General features: G+C 43.0%; 1 protein-coding gene across 1 annotated transcript in view; it reads left to right on the top strand.

The window, feature by feature from the left end:
- ABCA2 (ATP binding cassette subfamily A member 2) overlaps nt 1–18067 on the top strand; it is a 569797-nt gene extending 551730 nt beyond the window's left edge. The window contains exons 47-49 of the mRNA XM_085611149.1: nt 6578–6715; nt 7434–7640; nt 17621–18067. Of these exons, the coding sequence (XP_085467275.1) occupies nt 6578–6715; nt 7434–7640; nt 17621–17656 (381 nt within the window). The 3' untranslated portion in view covers nt 17657–18067. The remainder of the gene's footprint in view (nt 1–6577; nt 6716–7433; nt 7641–17620) is intronic.
- The last annotated feature ends 875 nt before the right edge of the window (nt 18068–18942 follow it).

Genomic DNA, 18942 nt, shown 5'->3' with positions numbered 1-18942 from the left:
AACAGTGTTTATAATGAGCCGCAATTAAGAGCTCTGGAGTTGCAAGTTTCCCACAGTGCTGGTCAGTGAGTGAAAAGAAATATTTAATTAAAATGAAAAAATGTAAAAGTGTACTTACCCACTACCTCGGTTCTCTTCTCCGGTCCCAACAGTCCGTGGCTCCAGCTCCTAGTGTATAGTAAACTCCCCTAACCAATCCAGATTCTGCTTTCATACTGGCAGTACAATTAACTAACATAAGAGAAGCCCCAGGAGCAGGCTGGCTTGGTGCTCACTCAGGGCCTGGGAGCCTGTGCATCTTCCCCACCCAGCTGTGTACTCAGTTCAGGTTGGAGTGATTTAAAGTGCGCATGTCGGGCTGGCCATCATAAGACAGGTGGCCAAACCAACATGCGCACTTGCAAAGCCCACTAATCCTCCTTCCTGCTGCTGTCCGTCACCAGTAATGGCCCAGTCCTGCCCATAGACTAGCCTTGGCTGGCAGAATGAAAAATAAAATGGTAATAACATTGTTTTATTACCATTTGTTTTTTCATGCTTGCTGCGCTGCCAGCAGTGGGGTGACGCTCCTCCACCCTAGCCTCCCATACACATAGGCCATACCATACCATACCATACCATACAATGATGGGCCATAGCATACCACACTATAAAATCCCAAACGTTACTATGCTATGCAACACTCTACAATGAAGGGCCATATCATACCATACCACACTAAACAATGACATACCATACTATAGAATGACGGGCCATACTATATTGTACTATACAATGACAGACCATACTATGCATAATATAAAACGACGGGCATGCCATACAGTACCATACCATACCATATCATTCTGTACAGCGATAAGCCGTACCATACAATGACAGGCCATACCATACTATACACAAATAGGCCATAGCATACCATACTATAAAGTTCGATACTACACTATACCATGCCACTCTACAATAACGGGCCATATCATACCATACCACACTAAACAATGCCATACCACACCATACAATGACAGGTCATACTATACCATACTGTACAATGGCAGACCATAATATATGATGCCAGGCCATATAATGCCATACTATACAATGAGAGGCCTTGCCATACAAAACCATACCATACTATACAATAACAGGCCATACCATACTATTTTGTACAATGGTAGGGCATACCATACAATGACAGGCAATACCGTACCATATCATACCGTACTATACAATGGCAGATATTACCGTACTGTACCATGACAGGTCATACCATACAATTTTATTCAATGACCGTCCATACCATACAATGTTAGGCCATACCATTCTATACAATGACAGGCCATACCTTACTATAAAATGACTGGTCATACCTTTCTATACAATGACAGGTAATACCATAACTTTCTATACAGTGATAGGTCATACCTTACCTACCTGTTATTTTATAGCATGCTATATAATGAATGGCCATACCATACTATATAATAACAGGCCATAGCATACCATACTGTACCATAACTGGCAATGGCAGACCATACCATATTCCATACCATGCTATATGGTAGTAGATCATACCATATTATACAATGACAAGCCATCCCATAGTATACTATATAATGACAGGTGTACCATATAACATCATACAGTACTGGACAATGACCGGTCATACCATACTGTGCAATGATAGGCCATACTGTACCATACAATGGCAAGCCATACATATGTTACTATAGTAGAAAATCACAGATAATACAGTACTATACAATTACCAGCCTAATGATAACATACTGTACAATAGCAGGCCATAGCATAACATACTATACTATGTCATACTGTAAAATGACAGGCCATAACGTACCATACAGTAGCATAGTGTACTATGCTATACACTGACAGGCCATACCATACTATGACAGGCTGTATCATACCTTACTATACAGTGACAGTCCGTACCATACAATACATATCGTACCATACTATATAATGAAACCCCATACCTTACCATACAGTGACAGGCCATACCATGCAATACTATGCCAGACTATACAATGGCAGTCTATACTAGTCTATAAATTGACTGGTCATACCATTCCATTCTATACAATGACAGGCCATACCTTACCGTTCCCTCCCATACCATAATATACAATATCAGCCCATACCATACCATGCTGTAAGGTGATAGGCCATACCTTACTATACAATAACAGGCCATACTATTTAATGACAGGCCATAGCATACATAACTTACTATATAATGATAGGCTGTACCAAATCATACCATTCAATCACAGGCCATCCCATACCATACTATACAATGACAATTCATACCATACAATAATGGGCCATACCAAACTATATAATGATGGGCCATACTATACTATAAAATGACTAGTCATACCGTACCATTGTATACAATGACAGGCCATGCGGTACTGTACCATACCAGCCATACTATACTATAGGGTGATAGGCTATACCTTACCATACAATGACAGGCCCTACCATGCTGTATAATGGCAGGTCATACCATACAATGATATGTAACGCCAGGCCACACATAGACCCCCTGCCCAGGGCCCATTTGGCACCCAGACAGGCTGGAAAATTAGTCAGGATGTGTGTTCACCCTCAAGCTTCACAAATCGCCAGAGAACTCCCTCGGAGTAAAGGAATTACTCCCCTGGAGAAACAGACCCCAAAGAAGCATTGTCCGATTCACCATTCTACCGATGCTGCAGCTGCCCAGGAAGAAGTTGCAGTGCTCCCACAGATAAGATCCATCCTCCCTCCAAGTGTGAGGATGCCAAGACCAACAGGAGCCAGTCTTGACTTGGGGTACAGGACCAATTGCACCCTTGCAGCAACCAAGGCTTGTTGTGTCTAGCCCGGATACCCACACAGAGAAAGACCAACCTGTGTGTTGTGGTACTTCAGGGCCAGTGAGACCCACATCGAGAGTGGCCCAGCTGTCCTAGTTGCCCCTCTTCTGCAGACCCAAGACACAGAGAGCCTCCAAACGCCGCCACCCTTCACCTCAAAGTACCTCTGCACCGCGCCCCACAGCCAGAAACTGAGGGAGGTGACGATACCAACAGGGTCCTGAGACCCTCAAATGCTGAACCCACCCTTGGGTTTGCCCAGACTGGACTCCCAGTCACCACGTGCAGCTTCTTTGTGCAGGCCTCCTCAACTGAGAGTGTCTCCCGCAGCACAAACCCGACACCTAAAAGCACCACTGCACCCGAGCCCCACAACCCGAAGAGAAGAGGACCAATGGTGCCCGAGCATCTTAAGGACCGAGCCCCTGGACTGGCCTCCCCTTCCCAGTTTGCAGCCTCTTTACAACCGAACCGTTCCCCATTGAAGTGAACGGGGCACCCAATGCTGAAACACACCTCTGCACCGGACGCCTCAGTATAACCTGAGGTGACCTGCTGGTGTTGGACTTTGCCCAATACTCATCTTAAGTCCAGAAGAAGTGTCCCGTAAGTCACTGATAAGTGCCCGAATGCAGTATATGTTTTTCCCAATAGGATAACATTACCACTCCAGAAATGGAGCTAAGTGTGAACTTTTGAAACCTGTACAAATTAATTTCTCAAAAATTACTTTCCTGATTCCAATGATCTCGGTATTTAGATTCACATTAAGCTTGGTGTTATTTTTAGAAGTTGGTATCTGATTTCTTTGAGTGCGTCTCACTTACTGTCTGTGTGTGCAATAAGTGCTTCGCACTACCCTCTGATAAGCCTACCAGCTCGCTCACACTACCACAAAAGAGAACATTAAGGTTATCATTTTTGTCTCTGTAAACCAATTGAGGTTTGCCTGGACTCTTTAAACAGTGTACCTTGTTTTGTTCCACTATATAAATATCCAACTTCCTACAATGACCTGTCATTGTATAGTACAATATGGTCTCTCAATGCATAGTATGGTATGGCCTGTCACTGTATGGTAGGACTATGGTATGGCTGGTCATTGTACACTATAGTATGGCATGGTATGTCATTGTATAATATGGCCAAACTATTCAATAACAGAGTGTACCATACCATACAATGACAGACCATACTGTACTATACAATGACAGGCTATACCATACTGTATTATACAGTGACATACAATACCTTACTATACAAGAATTGGTGATACCATACTATCCAATGACAGGCCGTACCATAGTCATACCATACAATGACAGGCCATACTCTACAATACTATACAATCGCAGGCCAAACCATACATTAACATGCTTTACCATACTATACAATGTCAAGCCATACCTTACTGTAGAATGAGAGGCCATACCATTTTATAATATACAGTGACAGACCATACAATACTCTACAATGACATACCATAATCATAATATACAACAGGCCATACCGTATCATACTAATCAATGACCATCCATACCATGCTGTATAGTGGCAGACCATACTATAAGATCCCAGGCCTTTCCATACCATACTATACTATGACTGGCCATACCATAGTATACAATTACAAACGTTACTGTACATAATATATTGTACTATACATTGACAGGCCATATCCTACTAAACCATGAGGTGACAAAATATACCATACAACACTATTCAATGACAGAGCATACTATATTGTATTGTACTATACAATGCTGATATTCGTACCATACTGTGCAATGACTGGCTATACCATACTATATTATAAAATGGCATGTATACTATTCAATGATAAGCCATAATATACCATACTGGGCCATATCATGCTATGCTGTACAATGACCGTCCTTACCATACTATTTCACACCATACATACAATGATAGGCCAAACCATACCATACTATACCATTACAGTCCTTATCATACCATAAAATGCCAAATGACATCATAAGCTTACATACTGTACAATGACAGGCCATACCATATCGTACTATGCAGTGGGAGGCCACTGCATAGTACTATACAATACTATACAATGACATACCATACTATACAATGTCAGGCTGTACCATCCCATACTTTACAATGACAAGGCATACAGTACAATACAATGACAGCCCATACCATACAGTTCTATTCAATAAGAGACCATACTATACTATACCATACTATACAATAACAGGCCGTACTATGCAGCAACAGATCATACTATACAATGACAAGTCATGCCATATTATACTATACAATGAGAGGGCTGACCCATTCCTGCTTCCCCTCCCCCATCATTGCTTTCACCACCCCCTCCACCTCATTGTTGCTTGCCCCCCGACACACACACACACACACACACACAGGAAATGGTCCTTTCGAGAAAATTGACAACATTGCCACCCTGGACTGGGATGTGACAGAGCTGCTTAGTGGCCATAGGTCAATTTTAAAGTCCTGAATTCTAGAAAAAAAAGCTAGGGCTACTTTGTTTGCCCTTGAGACTGACCATTACTGATGTGACTAGTACATTACTGGCACAGCTGGTAATTCTCTTGGTCCGTTCCGGTTCAGTGAAAATTACTTGCAGTGCAACCGATCAATGTTGACCACTGTTCTCTGCAATTGGCCAATTACATTGTTGTCCAATCAGTTCTGCACACATTGTGGGCAATCACAATTTTTGATGCTATCACCATGGTTTACAAATTTTTCATACCAGCCTTCAAGGGCAATTCCTTGCTGTTGACTCCCATGTTGTGGAGTTGACTGTCCACTTTTATGTGTAGCAAACTAGCAATTTGTGCAGTCAAGTGGTTAATTTTCTGTGCGGTTGAATGATCACAATTCAGTGCAATGGTGTGATGCAGCTCACAATTTGGTGCAATTGACTGCTTTTTCCAATCATTCTGGGCCGCCGATTGATGCTGGACACCGTTTTACATAACTGATACCACACCTTTCTATGTTTTTGAGTCTTGAGAAATATTTATTAAAACGTTCATGGTGGGCAGACATGAAATGTGGCAAGTTGATGGAAATCAGCACTGAGGCAAATCCACAGCGATCCAAATTCCTGTAAATTCATGGAGCAGGACAAACCATGTGTACCCAAATTGTGAACATTCATGAAAGACAGCAAAATCGTAAGTGATAGCTAGTGAAACAGAATGCCCGTCAGTGAAACTTGAACACTTTCTGTGTACCATCAGCTTTTTAGAGGCACCAGACAGTATGCAAGTTCTTGGTTTTGCTTGCTATATGCCTGTGAACAGTGGCATACGTTTAGGTTGATTCTTTATATTGTTTGCAATGCTTGCACACACACAGTTTTTAAGAGGGTTTGCTGCTTTAGGTGCATGATTTCAAAATTCTCACCAGTGCATGTCTCAATAAGATTTGAGGGAGCCGAAGATGGTCTATAAGCACAGCGTAAATACAACTCCGGGGTATACGATTGGTGCTCAACATGTGCCATGGTGCATTCATCTGTAGGCTTATGTTGCCCCAGTCCTCTGTTATTGAGAGGCTCAGAGGATGAGTAACCATACATGATGCTCTTTGGTGAGGATTAAGAAGTGTTGGTTTGGGAATGAGCTCCACAGAGTTTGTAAAGAATGGGAGAAGGAGAATATTATGTGTATTGAACTATTGTTTCTCTGTAGGAGCGGCACCACACCAAGGTACAGTTTCAGCTCAAATCTGACCAGATCTCACTAGCCCAGGTATTCAGCAAAATGGAGCAGGTGGTAGACGTGTTGGGTATTGAAGACTATTCCGTCAGCCAGACCACTTTGGACAACGTGAGTACTTTGATCCTCCATGCCTCTTTCAGGGGTCACTAGAGCCTGTTCCTTGGGTAGACCTCAGTAAGCAGCATAGACTCTTTCAAAGAATACTGCTGTAATGTCTCTTCAGTTAATTCAATTTCTTATTCCCATAAGCAGTAATTGTAGTGTAGATTACACTGCAAATATAACAATCCTCTGTCTCATTTGACATGCCTTATCTTTCCATCTTACTGCTTATTTTTGTTCTTCATCTTTCTTATTGTTTTATCCTTTATCTGCTTTTAGCTTACTTTGTGTTTTTATCCAACTTGTTTTCTAAGGCCGTTTACCATTTTTCTTCTTGGCAATTTCCTTTTAAATTTCCTTCTTCTGCTTTTTTTAAAAAAAACTTTATTTACTTATCCTTGCTTTCAATACATTTTTCTTATTGGTTATTCATTTCTTTTCTTTCCCTCAGTAATGTCTTTTTCTAGTTTCCTCTTTGTCATTGACATTTAATGGATATTTGTTCACCTCTCATTTATTTACTCCTTATTGTCCAATTGTTATCCTTTATCACTTTTCACATTCCTTACTACTTCTCTCAATTTTCTAGCCAACTCACTCCACTCTCCTGAATTTTCCCAATTACCACTTCCCTTAATCTATTTCATTCATTTATACCCCCACCTCTTCCCCAAGTGTCTATTTCTCTCATTTCTTACACCTTTTACTATATCCCTCCAAATAGGTGTTTGTGAACTTTGCTAAGAAACAGAGTGATAACCTGGACCAGCAGGAATCTCTACCAAGTTGCACAGCTCAGTCTCCGTTGTCTCGCATCTTGAGTCTGCTCCGACCGCACACAACCCCCACAGAGCTGCGCTCCCTGGTGGTAGAAGAATCTGAGGATCTGGAGACTGATGATGAGGGTTTAATCAGCTTTGAGGAAGAAAGGGTAAGTCAATTTGGAATGTAGCTGTTTTCTTGCTGTTACACAGCCTTTCTGAGTCCTTGAAATCTAGATTGAACCTAACAGGGCATGTATAAAAAAGGGGGGAAAAAGACTACAATAGAGGTTTGAACTGGCCACAAGTCATTCACATATTAAGCATGAAGAAGGTACCAATACCGTAACATGTTTACATGAGAAGGCAACATGCCAGGAGATTGGGGGTCCATCTCAGCTTCTAGCCTACCCCCTTGGTAGAATTGTCCTGCAGAACCCAGCAGAACATGACCTCCTACTGTTAGGAATAGTTGCTTAACTTTTGTTCCAGGGGGGCATGTTGGGGGATGTGGAAGGTGCTTGGAATTCAGCATCTTATTTCTTGTGAGGCCATTTTTTCCATTGGTGGGCATCTTGCCAAGAATCCTGTAGTTAGCCATATATCCGCCTAATCATTGGCCATCCTGGAAACCTAAGCTTCTCCTCACCCTTGTTCATGGACATCACCTTTTGTTGAGTGTCATGATTTCAGTAATGCCCCAAGCACCTTGGAGATCTGTGTGATCTCCTACTGATGAGTGGCTCTGAATGTCAGTGCCTCCCTGGCAGGGATTCAAAGGGAGTCAATGTTACTTCCCAACGGAAGTGGCCATTTCTAAGTCTGACTATAGACTACTTTAGCTTCCTGTAAATACCTTTTGCTAGGAACCAAGCACATATAGAAAAAAGAACATGCATAATATACTGAAAGGGGCTTTGGGTCAGCTCTTTCAGGCATTAGCATTTCTGGAGTGAGCACCTTCCAAAGAGTGGGTTGATGGGCTGACGATGACATTTTGGATCGGCCCACTGCATTTCGCAGATATTTCCATTTGCAAGGTAGGTAGCACACCTGAACAAACAATCTGCATCTCTGCAGGAGTGCTATCCGTATTTTGTGTATGCCGTCACTTGCCCCATCACACCAACAATACCCAATCATATCAAAGAGTTAGCCCAAAGAGAGGAGATAGAGGAGATTGATGTGCAGCTTGAGGCGACAACTGAAACAAAAGGAAATAAGCATCCCAAGGAAGAAAAACCAAAAGCAAAAATGACTTAAAAAATGGAGATGCAAAGTGAAGAACTGGAGAAAAAAAAATGTTCAAGGAGCAGCTCAAAGATGAAAACAAGGAAGAAAGAAGTGTGGTCTATACTAGTGAAACAAATTGCTATAAAGAACTAGCAAATTGTAAACTTGAGAACAAAACATAGGAACAACATGCAATTCAGAACAGCAAAGCGACAGGCCTGGAAATGCAGTCGAGCATTAAGAAATAAACAGAACAATCATATTGAGCTATCCTACCTGTGAAACTAAACGTATCAAATCAAGATTGACTAGAACAGGAAATTAACTGTAGAAATGCTGGGAAAATATCACACTTTTATCATTGAATGATACTGGCATCACCCAAAAACTAGGGGATATTGATCTGATAAAATTCTTAACAAGCCACAAAATCCTAGCCTTACAAGAAACTATTCTCAGAGATTCCAGGCTGCATAAATCTAAAAAAAAATGTACAAAGCACCCTCTACCCACAAGGAGCAGCAGAGGCCTCCAAATACCCTATCGAAACAACCGATTGTCGAAGTACCAACTGAACAAAATTTAAGGCATGGGACAAATTTCATGAGAACATACAGATGTGTGACATTACGTTCTTAGATACGCCCATTCTGCATCTAATAAACGTTTATGCACAACAGCAGAAACTGGAGCACTTTACAGACCTAGCGAAGCATCATTGAGACCAATCATTGTCGTCTGTGGCGATTTCAACTTCAATATAAGCGACTGGGTAACTGACGAAGAAAAATATAGAACTGAATCAGCCTTCCCTAAAATTAACGCAAAGGACTATAAAATGCTTGGTGAAGGCCTTACCTCGACCATAAACTCTCATGAAAATACAGATGTCAGGATTTTAATACAATGCATGAGCGGCCCAATTTATCGCTGGACCTAAAAGGGACCATCTCCGACATAATTAAGGAGACCCACGACCCGGGAAAGAAGGCATGAAATTAAACATCAAGGACTGGCAAAACATTTCAGACACAGACGAGCTGCTTGCCAAGTTGAAGTATGAAATAAATGCATAAGATACATGGGCAGCGTGCTTTCAGGAGCTCATGACCTCCCTCTAGTGTCAGAGGTTTTCTAAAAAAAAACAAGCCGAAAATAAATACAACTCTGGCTGGTTCGAAGAAGAATGCAAGACAGTGAAGAAAAGGAGGACTAAAAGCACTTGTACAAACAAAATGAGCACAGGATGAAATTAAAAATAAAAGAAGGGCTTACAGATTGCTGATCAAATATAAAAATAAGAGACAATGAGGAATAAATGACAATTCTTGGGGAAAGACACACTTGAAAAAGATCTGCTGAAAAATGGGGGAGATCCTCTTAATAAAAAGTGGCCTAGAGGCCAATACCACAGAAGACCTTTGGATGTAGCATTTCTCTTCTATATTCCAACATACTGCTGTAATTCCTGATAATTCACAGAACCCTCCTCCCCTCCCCCCCGTAAGGAAATAGTCAAACAAATAAACAACAGAGTGAAGAAATCTCTTTGAAAATAACTTCTTGCAGGAAAATATACCATCAGTGTAAGAAAGCCCTTTTTGACACGGTCAGCCCCATTTTTTTTCCTGTTAACTGATGTGATTAAAACTGGAAGTTCACTGGGTTCCTGCCAACCAGGTCCCCAGTGCCAGAGCCCTTTCCAAAAACTGTACGACGGTTTCCCCCAATTGGCAAAACCATCAGCACCCTCTGTAAGTCATAAGTAAATGGTGCCTAGGGTGCTAAAGAGTGTCCATAAGGGCAGCAGCACAAATTGTGCCACCCTAAGAGACCCCTCACCAAACACATGCAAGGCGGCCATTGCAGGCTGCGTGTCTTGGTGCAGACAAAAGTGCAAACATGACATGTCACACACCCCTGTGCGCTATGTCCCCTAACCCTGCATGTAATATTTGTAGGTCACCCCTGCAGCAGGCCTGACAGCACCAAGGCAGGGTGCTGAACATTACATGTGAGGGCATACCTGATGAGCCAATATGCCCCTGTGTTGGTCAGTCATATTACTGCCAGTACAAGTGGCCAGGGAAGCCATTTTAAAACATGTGCTGAACACTGGTTAAAGAGTTCCCCAGCTACACGATGGCTTCACTGAAGATAAGGAGGTTTGGTACCGAATATCTCGTATTGATAAACCCACACTGATTCCAGTGATGGATTTACCAATACATGCACCCAGCGGGCAGCTTAGAGGTGCCCCCTGAAAACCTACCACCCTCTGGTGTGCTCCCGGACTGGTTTCTGCCAGCCTGCCACCCGTGACACTGTTCTGACCTCCTTGGGTGAGAGCCTTTTGCTCTCAGGAGACACAGAAAAAAAGCCTGTCAGGAAAAAGGGTGTCACACCCCCTCCCACACGATGACCTGCTGATTAGCCTTCTAAGGCCGGCAAGCTTCAAAGAGCTGCTGCCTTTGAAATGCGAATCTCGCTCCTCATTACAGGAGAGGAAGCCAACCCTCTTGTCCAGAGCCCCTTTGACACCTGAACAGGTGGAAAAATTATCTAGTGGGTGGCTTGCCACCCCCAGCTAGTACTACCGCTAAGGTGGACTAAACTGAAGTGAACATGATTTTTCAGAAGTAGCCCATCTTTGTGATGGTGTATATAGGGATTCTGGGACAGGGTTATGCGCACTTCCAATAGGAAGTGGTCATATGGGGGTGTAGTGACCCCAAGGGTCAGTTGCCCCTAGGCTACCACCCTACACTTGCCTAACTCCGGTAAATTCAGTATTTATTTAGGGAAGCCCCTGGCACCAGAAGAACAGACCATGATGACCTGAAGAAAGAAGATGGTCGAGAAGAGTCGCACAGCAAGAACAGAAGACCCAGCAACTGACTTGGCGCCAAACCTTCTGGCCTGGCTGCTGACTTTGCCTGTTGCTCCAAAAGTCGACTTGTCCTGCAGCTGCTGAGGCCCCAAAGCCTGGGAATCCTGCCAGCTTTCACCCAGGAACAAAGACCTCCCGAGGGGCAGCAGAACTGTCCCCTGCATCCTGCAAACAGCAAAAGAAGGACTAAGAGGACTCTGGCCCCGCCAAAACCGGACTCTGCCAAGCACCACTTCACCTGAGCCCCCAAGCCCATGTGGAAGTGGGCCAATGGTGTCAGCCTAGTCCCCAAGCCCTCAAGGTTCTGAGCCCACTGTGGAGTGACTTCTCATGAACTCCCGACGTCACCTGCAGCCCCCCTCAACCGCGAGTGTTGCCAGATGGAGAAACCCGACACCCCAAAGACCCTCTGCACCTGGACACCCCGTCTTGAGAAGAGGACAAAAGGTGTACCAACGTCCCCCAACATCGCAAGAACCAAAGCCACTCATTGGTTTTGCCAGACTGGCCTCTCTGTCCCCTCCTGCAGCCTCTTTCTATCGTTCTCCATTTGATAACATTGGGCACCCAACACTGTTTTGCACCCAGTCGCCCTAGTGCCGCTGGTGGTGTTCTGCTAGTGCTGCCTTAGACCTTGCCCACCACTCACCTTTACTCCTGGAGAAGGGTCCCGTAAGTCGCTGACAAGAAATAGTATACCGCATGAAGTTTACATTGCAGAACTCGGAAATTGCACTGTCGACTTTTTGAACTAAAAAGTATTTTTCTTTAAAAACTTACGTGCATTAATGATTTTCTTCTGATGCTTAAAAATGTATGAAGATACTTGCTATTTTTATAAATTGGTGTGGATCTCCTTCTTGAGTAGTGTGTGTCATTTATTAATCATTGTGTGTATTTTCAGATGTCTTGCATAAGCCTAAGGCTGCTCGACCACACTACCCCCTAACAGAACACTTTGGGATTGCCATAGTAAGCCCCTGTTCACTCCTAAAGGAACTCCTGGACTCTTTACACGATATATCTCATTTTGATACATCATATAAAGAGTCAGCTTCCTGCAATAAGCAAACTGACAAAAGGTAAGGTGCTAGGGCCTAGCATGATACCAGCTGAGTCCTTCAAGCAAAATAAAGATTGGTGGCAACTAATTCTAACCTAAACAGTCATTGAAATCGGTACAACAAATATTTGTGTGGAATCTCGGTAGGACAGCATTATTATACCTTTGTCGAAAAAGGCCCCAAAAAACCCCTGTCCAATTAGCCTAATTGACTTCAAACTCGTCTGCAAACTTACAAAGCTTTAGACAAATTCAAATTAAAGTGTGGTTCAGGGAAGGCCTAGCCACTGTGAATCAAATTCTCACTTTCCTATACATTATCCGCAAATACAGTGCAGTAAAGAAAATGCTCATTTATGTAGCATTTCTGCACATCACAGCAGCCTTTGACCTAATACCTCAGCATAGGGTGTAGAAAAAGTTGAGTGAGTTGGGGCTGGATTCGGCAATTCTGTCTGAGAGATATGCTGTATTCAAATTCACCCTCACAGGTCAGGCTAACCAAACAGGCCATTTTAGCAAATGATTCAGTATTGTAAGTGGAGTGGAAGAAGGATGTTTGCTTGCACCCTTACTTTTTTTACTACATACAAAAGATCTACACAGTGAAGTCTTGAAGGCAATCATTGACATCCCGGCAATTGAAGGCTTTCAAGTCTCTGCCATCTCATACACCAACGACTCCATTCTAATTACCAGGACACTAAAGGGTCTCCAAGTGAAGCTCTTGACAGTAGAGAAGTGCCGTCAAGAAATGGATTAAAAATAAATAAATGCAGAAAAAAACTAAGAAATGATCATTAGGAAAAATAGAAATTCTTGTGATTTCTTCAAAAATAGTAACATACGACTGAAAGAAGTGAAAACGTTCCTATACCTTTGGACTGTCGATTTCTAACAACCTTAATGGAATAGAACTATTCAGATAGTCCTAGACAAATAAGTACCAACTATAAGTGCCATCTGTAAAATGTCCGCATCCATGGAAATTACTTTTCGTAACACAGCGATTGAGCCGGACAGGACAAGGCAGGGGGCCACATAGCCTACCGCACGGAGTTATGTGCACTGGACAAATTAACATGAAAAATAGAAACAAGCCCACGAAATAAAGTTTTGGAAGTCTTTGCGCAACCACTTTTTCCCACATAGACTCTCGAAACAGATGTCCACTTCTTCTCAATCCAGAGAAGATGCACCAATAAAATATGGTATGGAGAGGTTTAGTGTCAGGAAACAACCTAGCCCTCAAAGCCTAGTGAGAAAACTTTAAACTTAGTAACAAATCAAACTGTGCAAAATGATAGCTCAAAGAAAGCAAGAGGTTAGGCTTTGATATCTCCTCAGTAAATCCTGCACTACAAATGTCAACAAAACAGATGAGTAAGACAATCAATAAAATACTTATCACACTTGAGTCCTTTCGGCCAAACGGACAAGTCCTTCTTTTTGACCCATCTTTGGATGTTCAGCCTTATTTAACACACCTGCTAAATCATAGAGAAAGGAGACTTTTTGCTCAAGCACGAAGTGGCTTGCTACTAAGGGCAGGCGGTGAACTCTGCTCCGCCAGCGGAGTGTGCAGAGATCTGCCCACTCCGCTGAGAACACGGGGTATAGGATAAAACTCAGTCTCCGCAGCAGAGTTAGCCAGTTCTCGCCCCCCCGCTAAATAGGATCTCCCCCTCCACCCCGTAATAAAAAATATTTAACGATTAATTTAAAAAGAAATAAATGCACTTACCTGTACTGCGGCGTCCGCAGGCTGCCCACGCGCATGTGCCTTTCTAAGACTAAATGTGCATGCGCGCGCTCACAAGATGCAGGAGAGAGACGGCGAGGAGGAGCAGGGCAGCCCGGGGACTCCTCAGTACAGGTAAGAGCATTTATTTCTTTTTCAATTAATCGTTAAATATTTTTCATTAGGGGGTGAAGGCAGGTGGCGGAGCAGAGTTCCACAGAGTTTTTCCCAAGTCCGCGGGCCTCCGCATAGTGGCACTGCGCCAGCTCCGCCCGGGGTTACTTGCTACTTCTTAGTGCGGTCCTAAGGAAAAGGAAGCAAGTAAGCTCTGACACCTGCATGTGTGAGATCTGAAGACATGAGCCACTTCCTGCTCAACTGTCTCCCCTACACTAGGGTCTGAGGCTACACCTTCAAATGTTTGCTTAACAGGGTAGAATTGAACAGTGACAAGGGCCACATCTTTTTCCTGCTGAGCGACATCTGAGAAGAAACAACCAAGTAAATGGGAAGATTTCATGTGAAAGGCAGAGAACTCGGAGAAAAGCACCTGAAAAATGTTGTTCAGGAAGAAATAACTATGCAACTTCCATATAAATATCTATATATACAGAGGCAAAGGAAGAACTCAGGAAGGACTAAGCATGCAATTTTCTCTTGTAAATATTTTTAATTTAGCATTTTTTAAATATCATTTTATATAATATATTTGATACTTTGTATTGTCTTTGTGCAAAAGGCATCTTTGGATGATGAAAGCACCTGTTACAAAAATACGTCTTTACATGGTGTGTGCATCGCCTGGAAGTACCACCTGTGCCAGGAGTAGCAGAAGTAACAGGACTTCCAGTCACAAACCGAGATTAAAGTACAAACACAGCTATACCCATTTGTATGTAGCCTTGTTTGCATGTATTAGAATATTAAAGTCAGACCTATTGACTTTGCCATTGCTTGTTTATATTTTATTCTACTTAAGTTTATTATTTTTTCCCCTACAACCCTGTTTCACCGAAAGGTATTGCAGCACCGTCTATAGAACTTAACACCACATGTGAGATGAGTTTTCATACAAGAAATAAGAAACGAATCAGAATTCAGCAGAGAGCTAGGTCAGGATGGGGAGGCTTGGAAAAGTTCAGTGGAGGGAGCAATGAGAATACAGTACTAACATTTTGCAAAACAAAAAGAGCAAGGTAATGAGGGTAGATAGGGAAGAGGGGCAGGGTTTGAGAGTGGGCATGAGTCTAATTGGGTATCTTGTGAAGAGTCTTGAGTCCTTGTTGAAAGGTAAAAGCATGTTCAGGGCCTTTCATATTTGAATCCGGAAGCGATTCCAGTTGTTGGGGTGGAGTTGGAAAAAGACCTGACTTTAAACTAGTGACCTTATGATTTTAGGGGGTTTCAAGCAAGAGTGAATCCTTGCTACAGGAAGCCAGTGAAAATCTCGAAGTATTGGCAAGATGTGGTTGAATTTTCTTTGAACCGAGATCAGGTGACCTGTGGAATGAAGAACTGCCTTAAGTGGAATTAGGATGCTGAAAAGCCAGATTATTCTATCTATCTATCTATGTCTCTGTCTCCTTCTCTCTCGCTTGCGATATGTCTCGCTTGCTCTCTGTCTCACTCCTTTTCTGTTTCGCTTTCACTCTGTCTCGCTCTCCTCGTCTCTCTCTGTCTCTTTCTCTGTCCATTTCTCTCTCTATCTCTCTGTTTATATTGGACACTTGTAATCACCACTATGTAGTTCTAGTTAGGACCTAGTTACCATAGGAAATAGATTTTTTGTTTTTCTAATAACTTTGGTGCCATTGCCGAATCTTCACGAAACTTTCCCAAAAAACAAAGTTCATTCACCTCAGCTTCTTTCTGGAAAGTTTTGGGGTGATTCATCAAGTGGGGACCGAGGAAAAGGGCAGGTCGTAAAATGCAATTTCCCCATTAAATTTCCATAGGGAATTGTAGACCACACCACAGCCAAAACAGTTGAACAAAATGAAACCAAGTTTGGCAGAAAGCTATATCTTTACCCAGGAAGCATGCTTTTTTGTGATTTGGTGTAAATATGTTCAGTAGTGTTTCTGAAACTAAGGTTCAGAATGTATAAATATCTGGACCTTTGTGCTGAAATTTTAAAATTCAAGCCTTCTGATTGGCTAACGGGGCTTTCTCACAGGAAGCGCGCTGATTGGCTTGATGCAACATAAAAATAAATGTTGCTGAGGGACTCTGGATCTTGGTCCCCTGTCTTGAAAACGTTTTGAAAAAGACATAAGGGGACAGGGAGGGATATAGTGAACCCCTAGCCGTTCTGGGTCTCCCACCACTGCTATCCCCTCCCCCACCCCCACACACACAGACCCAAAATTTAAAAATTGGAGGGAGTCGTCACAATCCTGTCTCGCTTCCAAGGGACTGGGGAAATGAATTACAAAAAGAAAAATGTGGGGTTGGTGTCCATGGGGATTGGCTGGCCGCAAGGGAGAGAAGAGGGGTTGCAGTGCCCTATGTTACGCCCCTCGTGCAGGCTAGAATTCAGGTTCCCTGGTTATATAGCTCGCAATTTAGCCATTAGACTACATTCTCCTATTCTTTGGTCTTAAGACCTTCTCTGAAAATGATATCTCTGGATCACAATAGCAGCAATGATGTAGGTATGACACCAGTCACAATTCCCTCAGTGAGGGCCAGAACTGGCAGGCCTCAGGCGCTCTTGGTGGTTTAGTTTTGGCAGAGCAGACATTGGGGTCTTCCCTGAAATACTTGCCTCTCTGCCACTAATGTTCATATTTGTATGGTGTCCTGACCATTGCAATGACATTGCAATGCCCTGCTACAAACCTAATTGAATTTATAAATTTGTTGTATAATTAAAAACTGACGTTTTTTTACCGTCCCCTATTCCCTGACTTGTGATGAAGAACTATACCAGTAAGTAATTTAAAAGTAATGGGGAAAATCACATGAAATTGAGAAAAAAACACCAATCTCCTGCAATGTTGTTTAACACCTTTTTCTTCAAGAGACCAATGCTTTTTCAAACTTTAGGGCACCAGTTGTAAGTAATACGGTAAATAAAATGTCTCAGTTGCAGGTGATGGAAGATTGAACTAGGAGTAACACTATACCCCTTCAGTTATGGTAGAGCTTGATGCTCGTAGGTATAGTGCTTTAGCATGAATAATAATTTAATTGTGCCAATGTTTCGCTTTTTCTCATGCAGGCTCAGTTGTCCTTCAACACGGATACGCTTTGCTAAAATCCTTTGGAGTGGATGTTGAAGCAAGGGTTTTGGCTGTACCCATGCTCAGTCATTCCTACTGTCGCATCTGCCTCCTTGCCAACCAGACGATGACATTTAAAGGCAAGTCTACCAAGGTATTGTGACTCTGCTCCAAAGACACACCAGGCTTGCCTTCAGAAGCTGCTGGACGAGTACGCCAGTGCCACCTATACAGTCCCAGACTGGGGCCGCACATATTCCCATCTTTCTAGAGGCAGCACGGCTCTTGAAAGATGTCCAGTTATTGGGTCTGCATCTGGCTTAAAGTTGGCGCGTCATGCCATTTTTTTTTTGTCCACGTGAGCTTCTGGTTTGCCGTTGAACAGGCAAGCTTCTGGGGTGGTTTCAAAAATACTGTTCTTGAAATCTTAAAGGAGTAATCAGTCGTGCAGAGCTGAACTGTCTCCATTTGTGCCAAGCCCCCTTCGGGGGGCCCTGCTTCAAGCAGACCGGGGGGGGGGGGGAGGGGTAGGCGGGGGGTTTGGAGGTTGGGGGGAGTTCATTGACTGGAGTTTAGGGACCTGGCATGCATTCGCCAATTTCTTCAGTTTCTCTGTGGAGAAGATCATTGGTTTGTGCCTCACTGGCGGATATTGTTTACTTGAGTACGCATGGCATCCCGAGCCTACCGAGGCTCCTGCATCCTTTCGCGATATGAAGAAAACAATTGGAAATGAAACATGGAACCTTTAAATAAAGAGGAATTATGAGACTTGGCAGCTTCACAAACTGAAGGATTCTGTGGGAAAGGAAAGCAAACTGGTTTTCTCTTTAGTTCTTTTGTGTTTCTTTCTGTGTGCTCAGGAATTCCTTCAGCAAAGTTGATGCATTTTTCTGTAACCGGGTAATATGCTGATCATTGGGGACCAAACAGACTGGATGGCATAAAAGAGGCATTCTACAATAAATGTATTACGTAGGTGTACAGAGAGACCAACTATCGAGCCACCCCATGGATACCCTTCTACGGTATGGGGTACAAGACAAATCTGGACGTCTGTAGACCCAGAGGGGGGCAAAGAGTGGCTGAAGTAGGGGAAACTCAGCACAACCATATATCAATTCCAGGTCTCAGAAAAAGCAGGGATCTGGCTTTTTAAAGAAAGGATGTGATAACATTGATGTTTCCCGGATCCATTTTGTGATATTAGGCAGCCATATTGTGAGGTGAGACAACTCTGTTGTGAAGTGTAGTTCCTGGTGTGGCAAGGGAGAAGGATGAGTTCTACAGAGAGAGAGATGTACATCTGAAGTGAGAAAGC

This window comes from Triturus cristatus, chromosome 1_2 (genome assembly GCF_964204655.1).
Source record: "Triturus cristatus chromosome 1_2, aTriCri1.1, whole genome shotgun sequence".
Taxonomy (NCBI): Eukaryota; Metazoa; Chordata; class Amphibia; order Caudata; family Salamandridae; genus Triturus; species Triturus cristatus.
The sequence above is the reverse complement of the archived record's forward strand: the minus strand, read 5'-3'. Positions and strand labels throughout refer to the sequence as shown.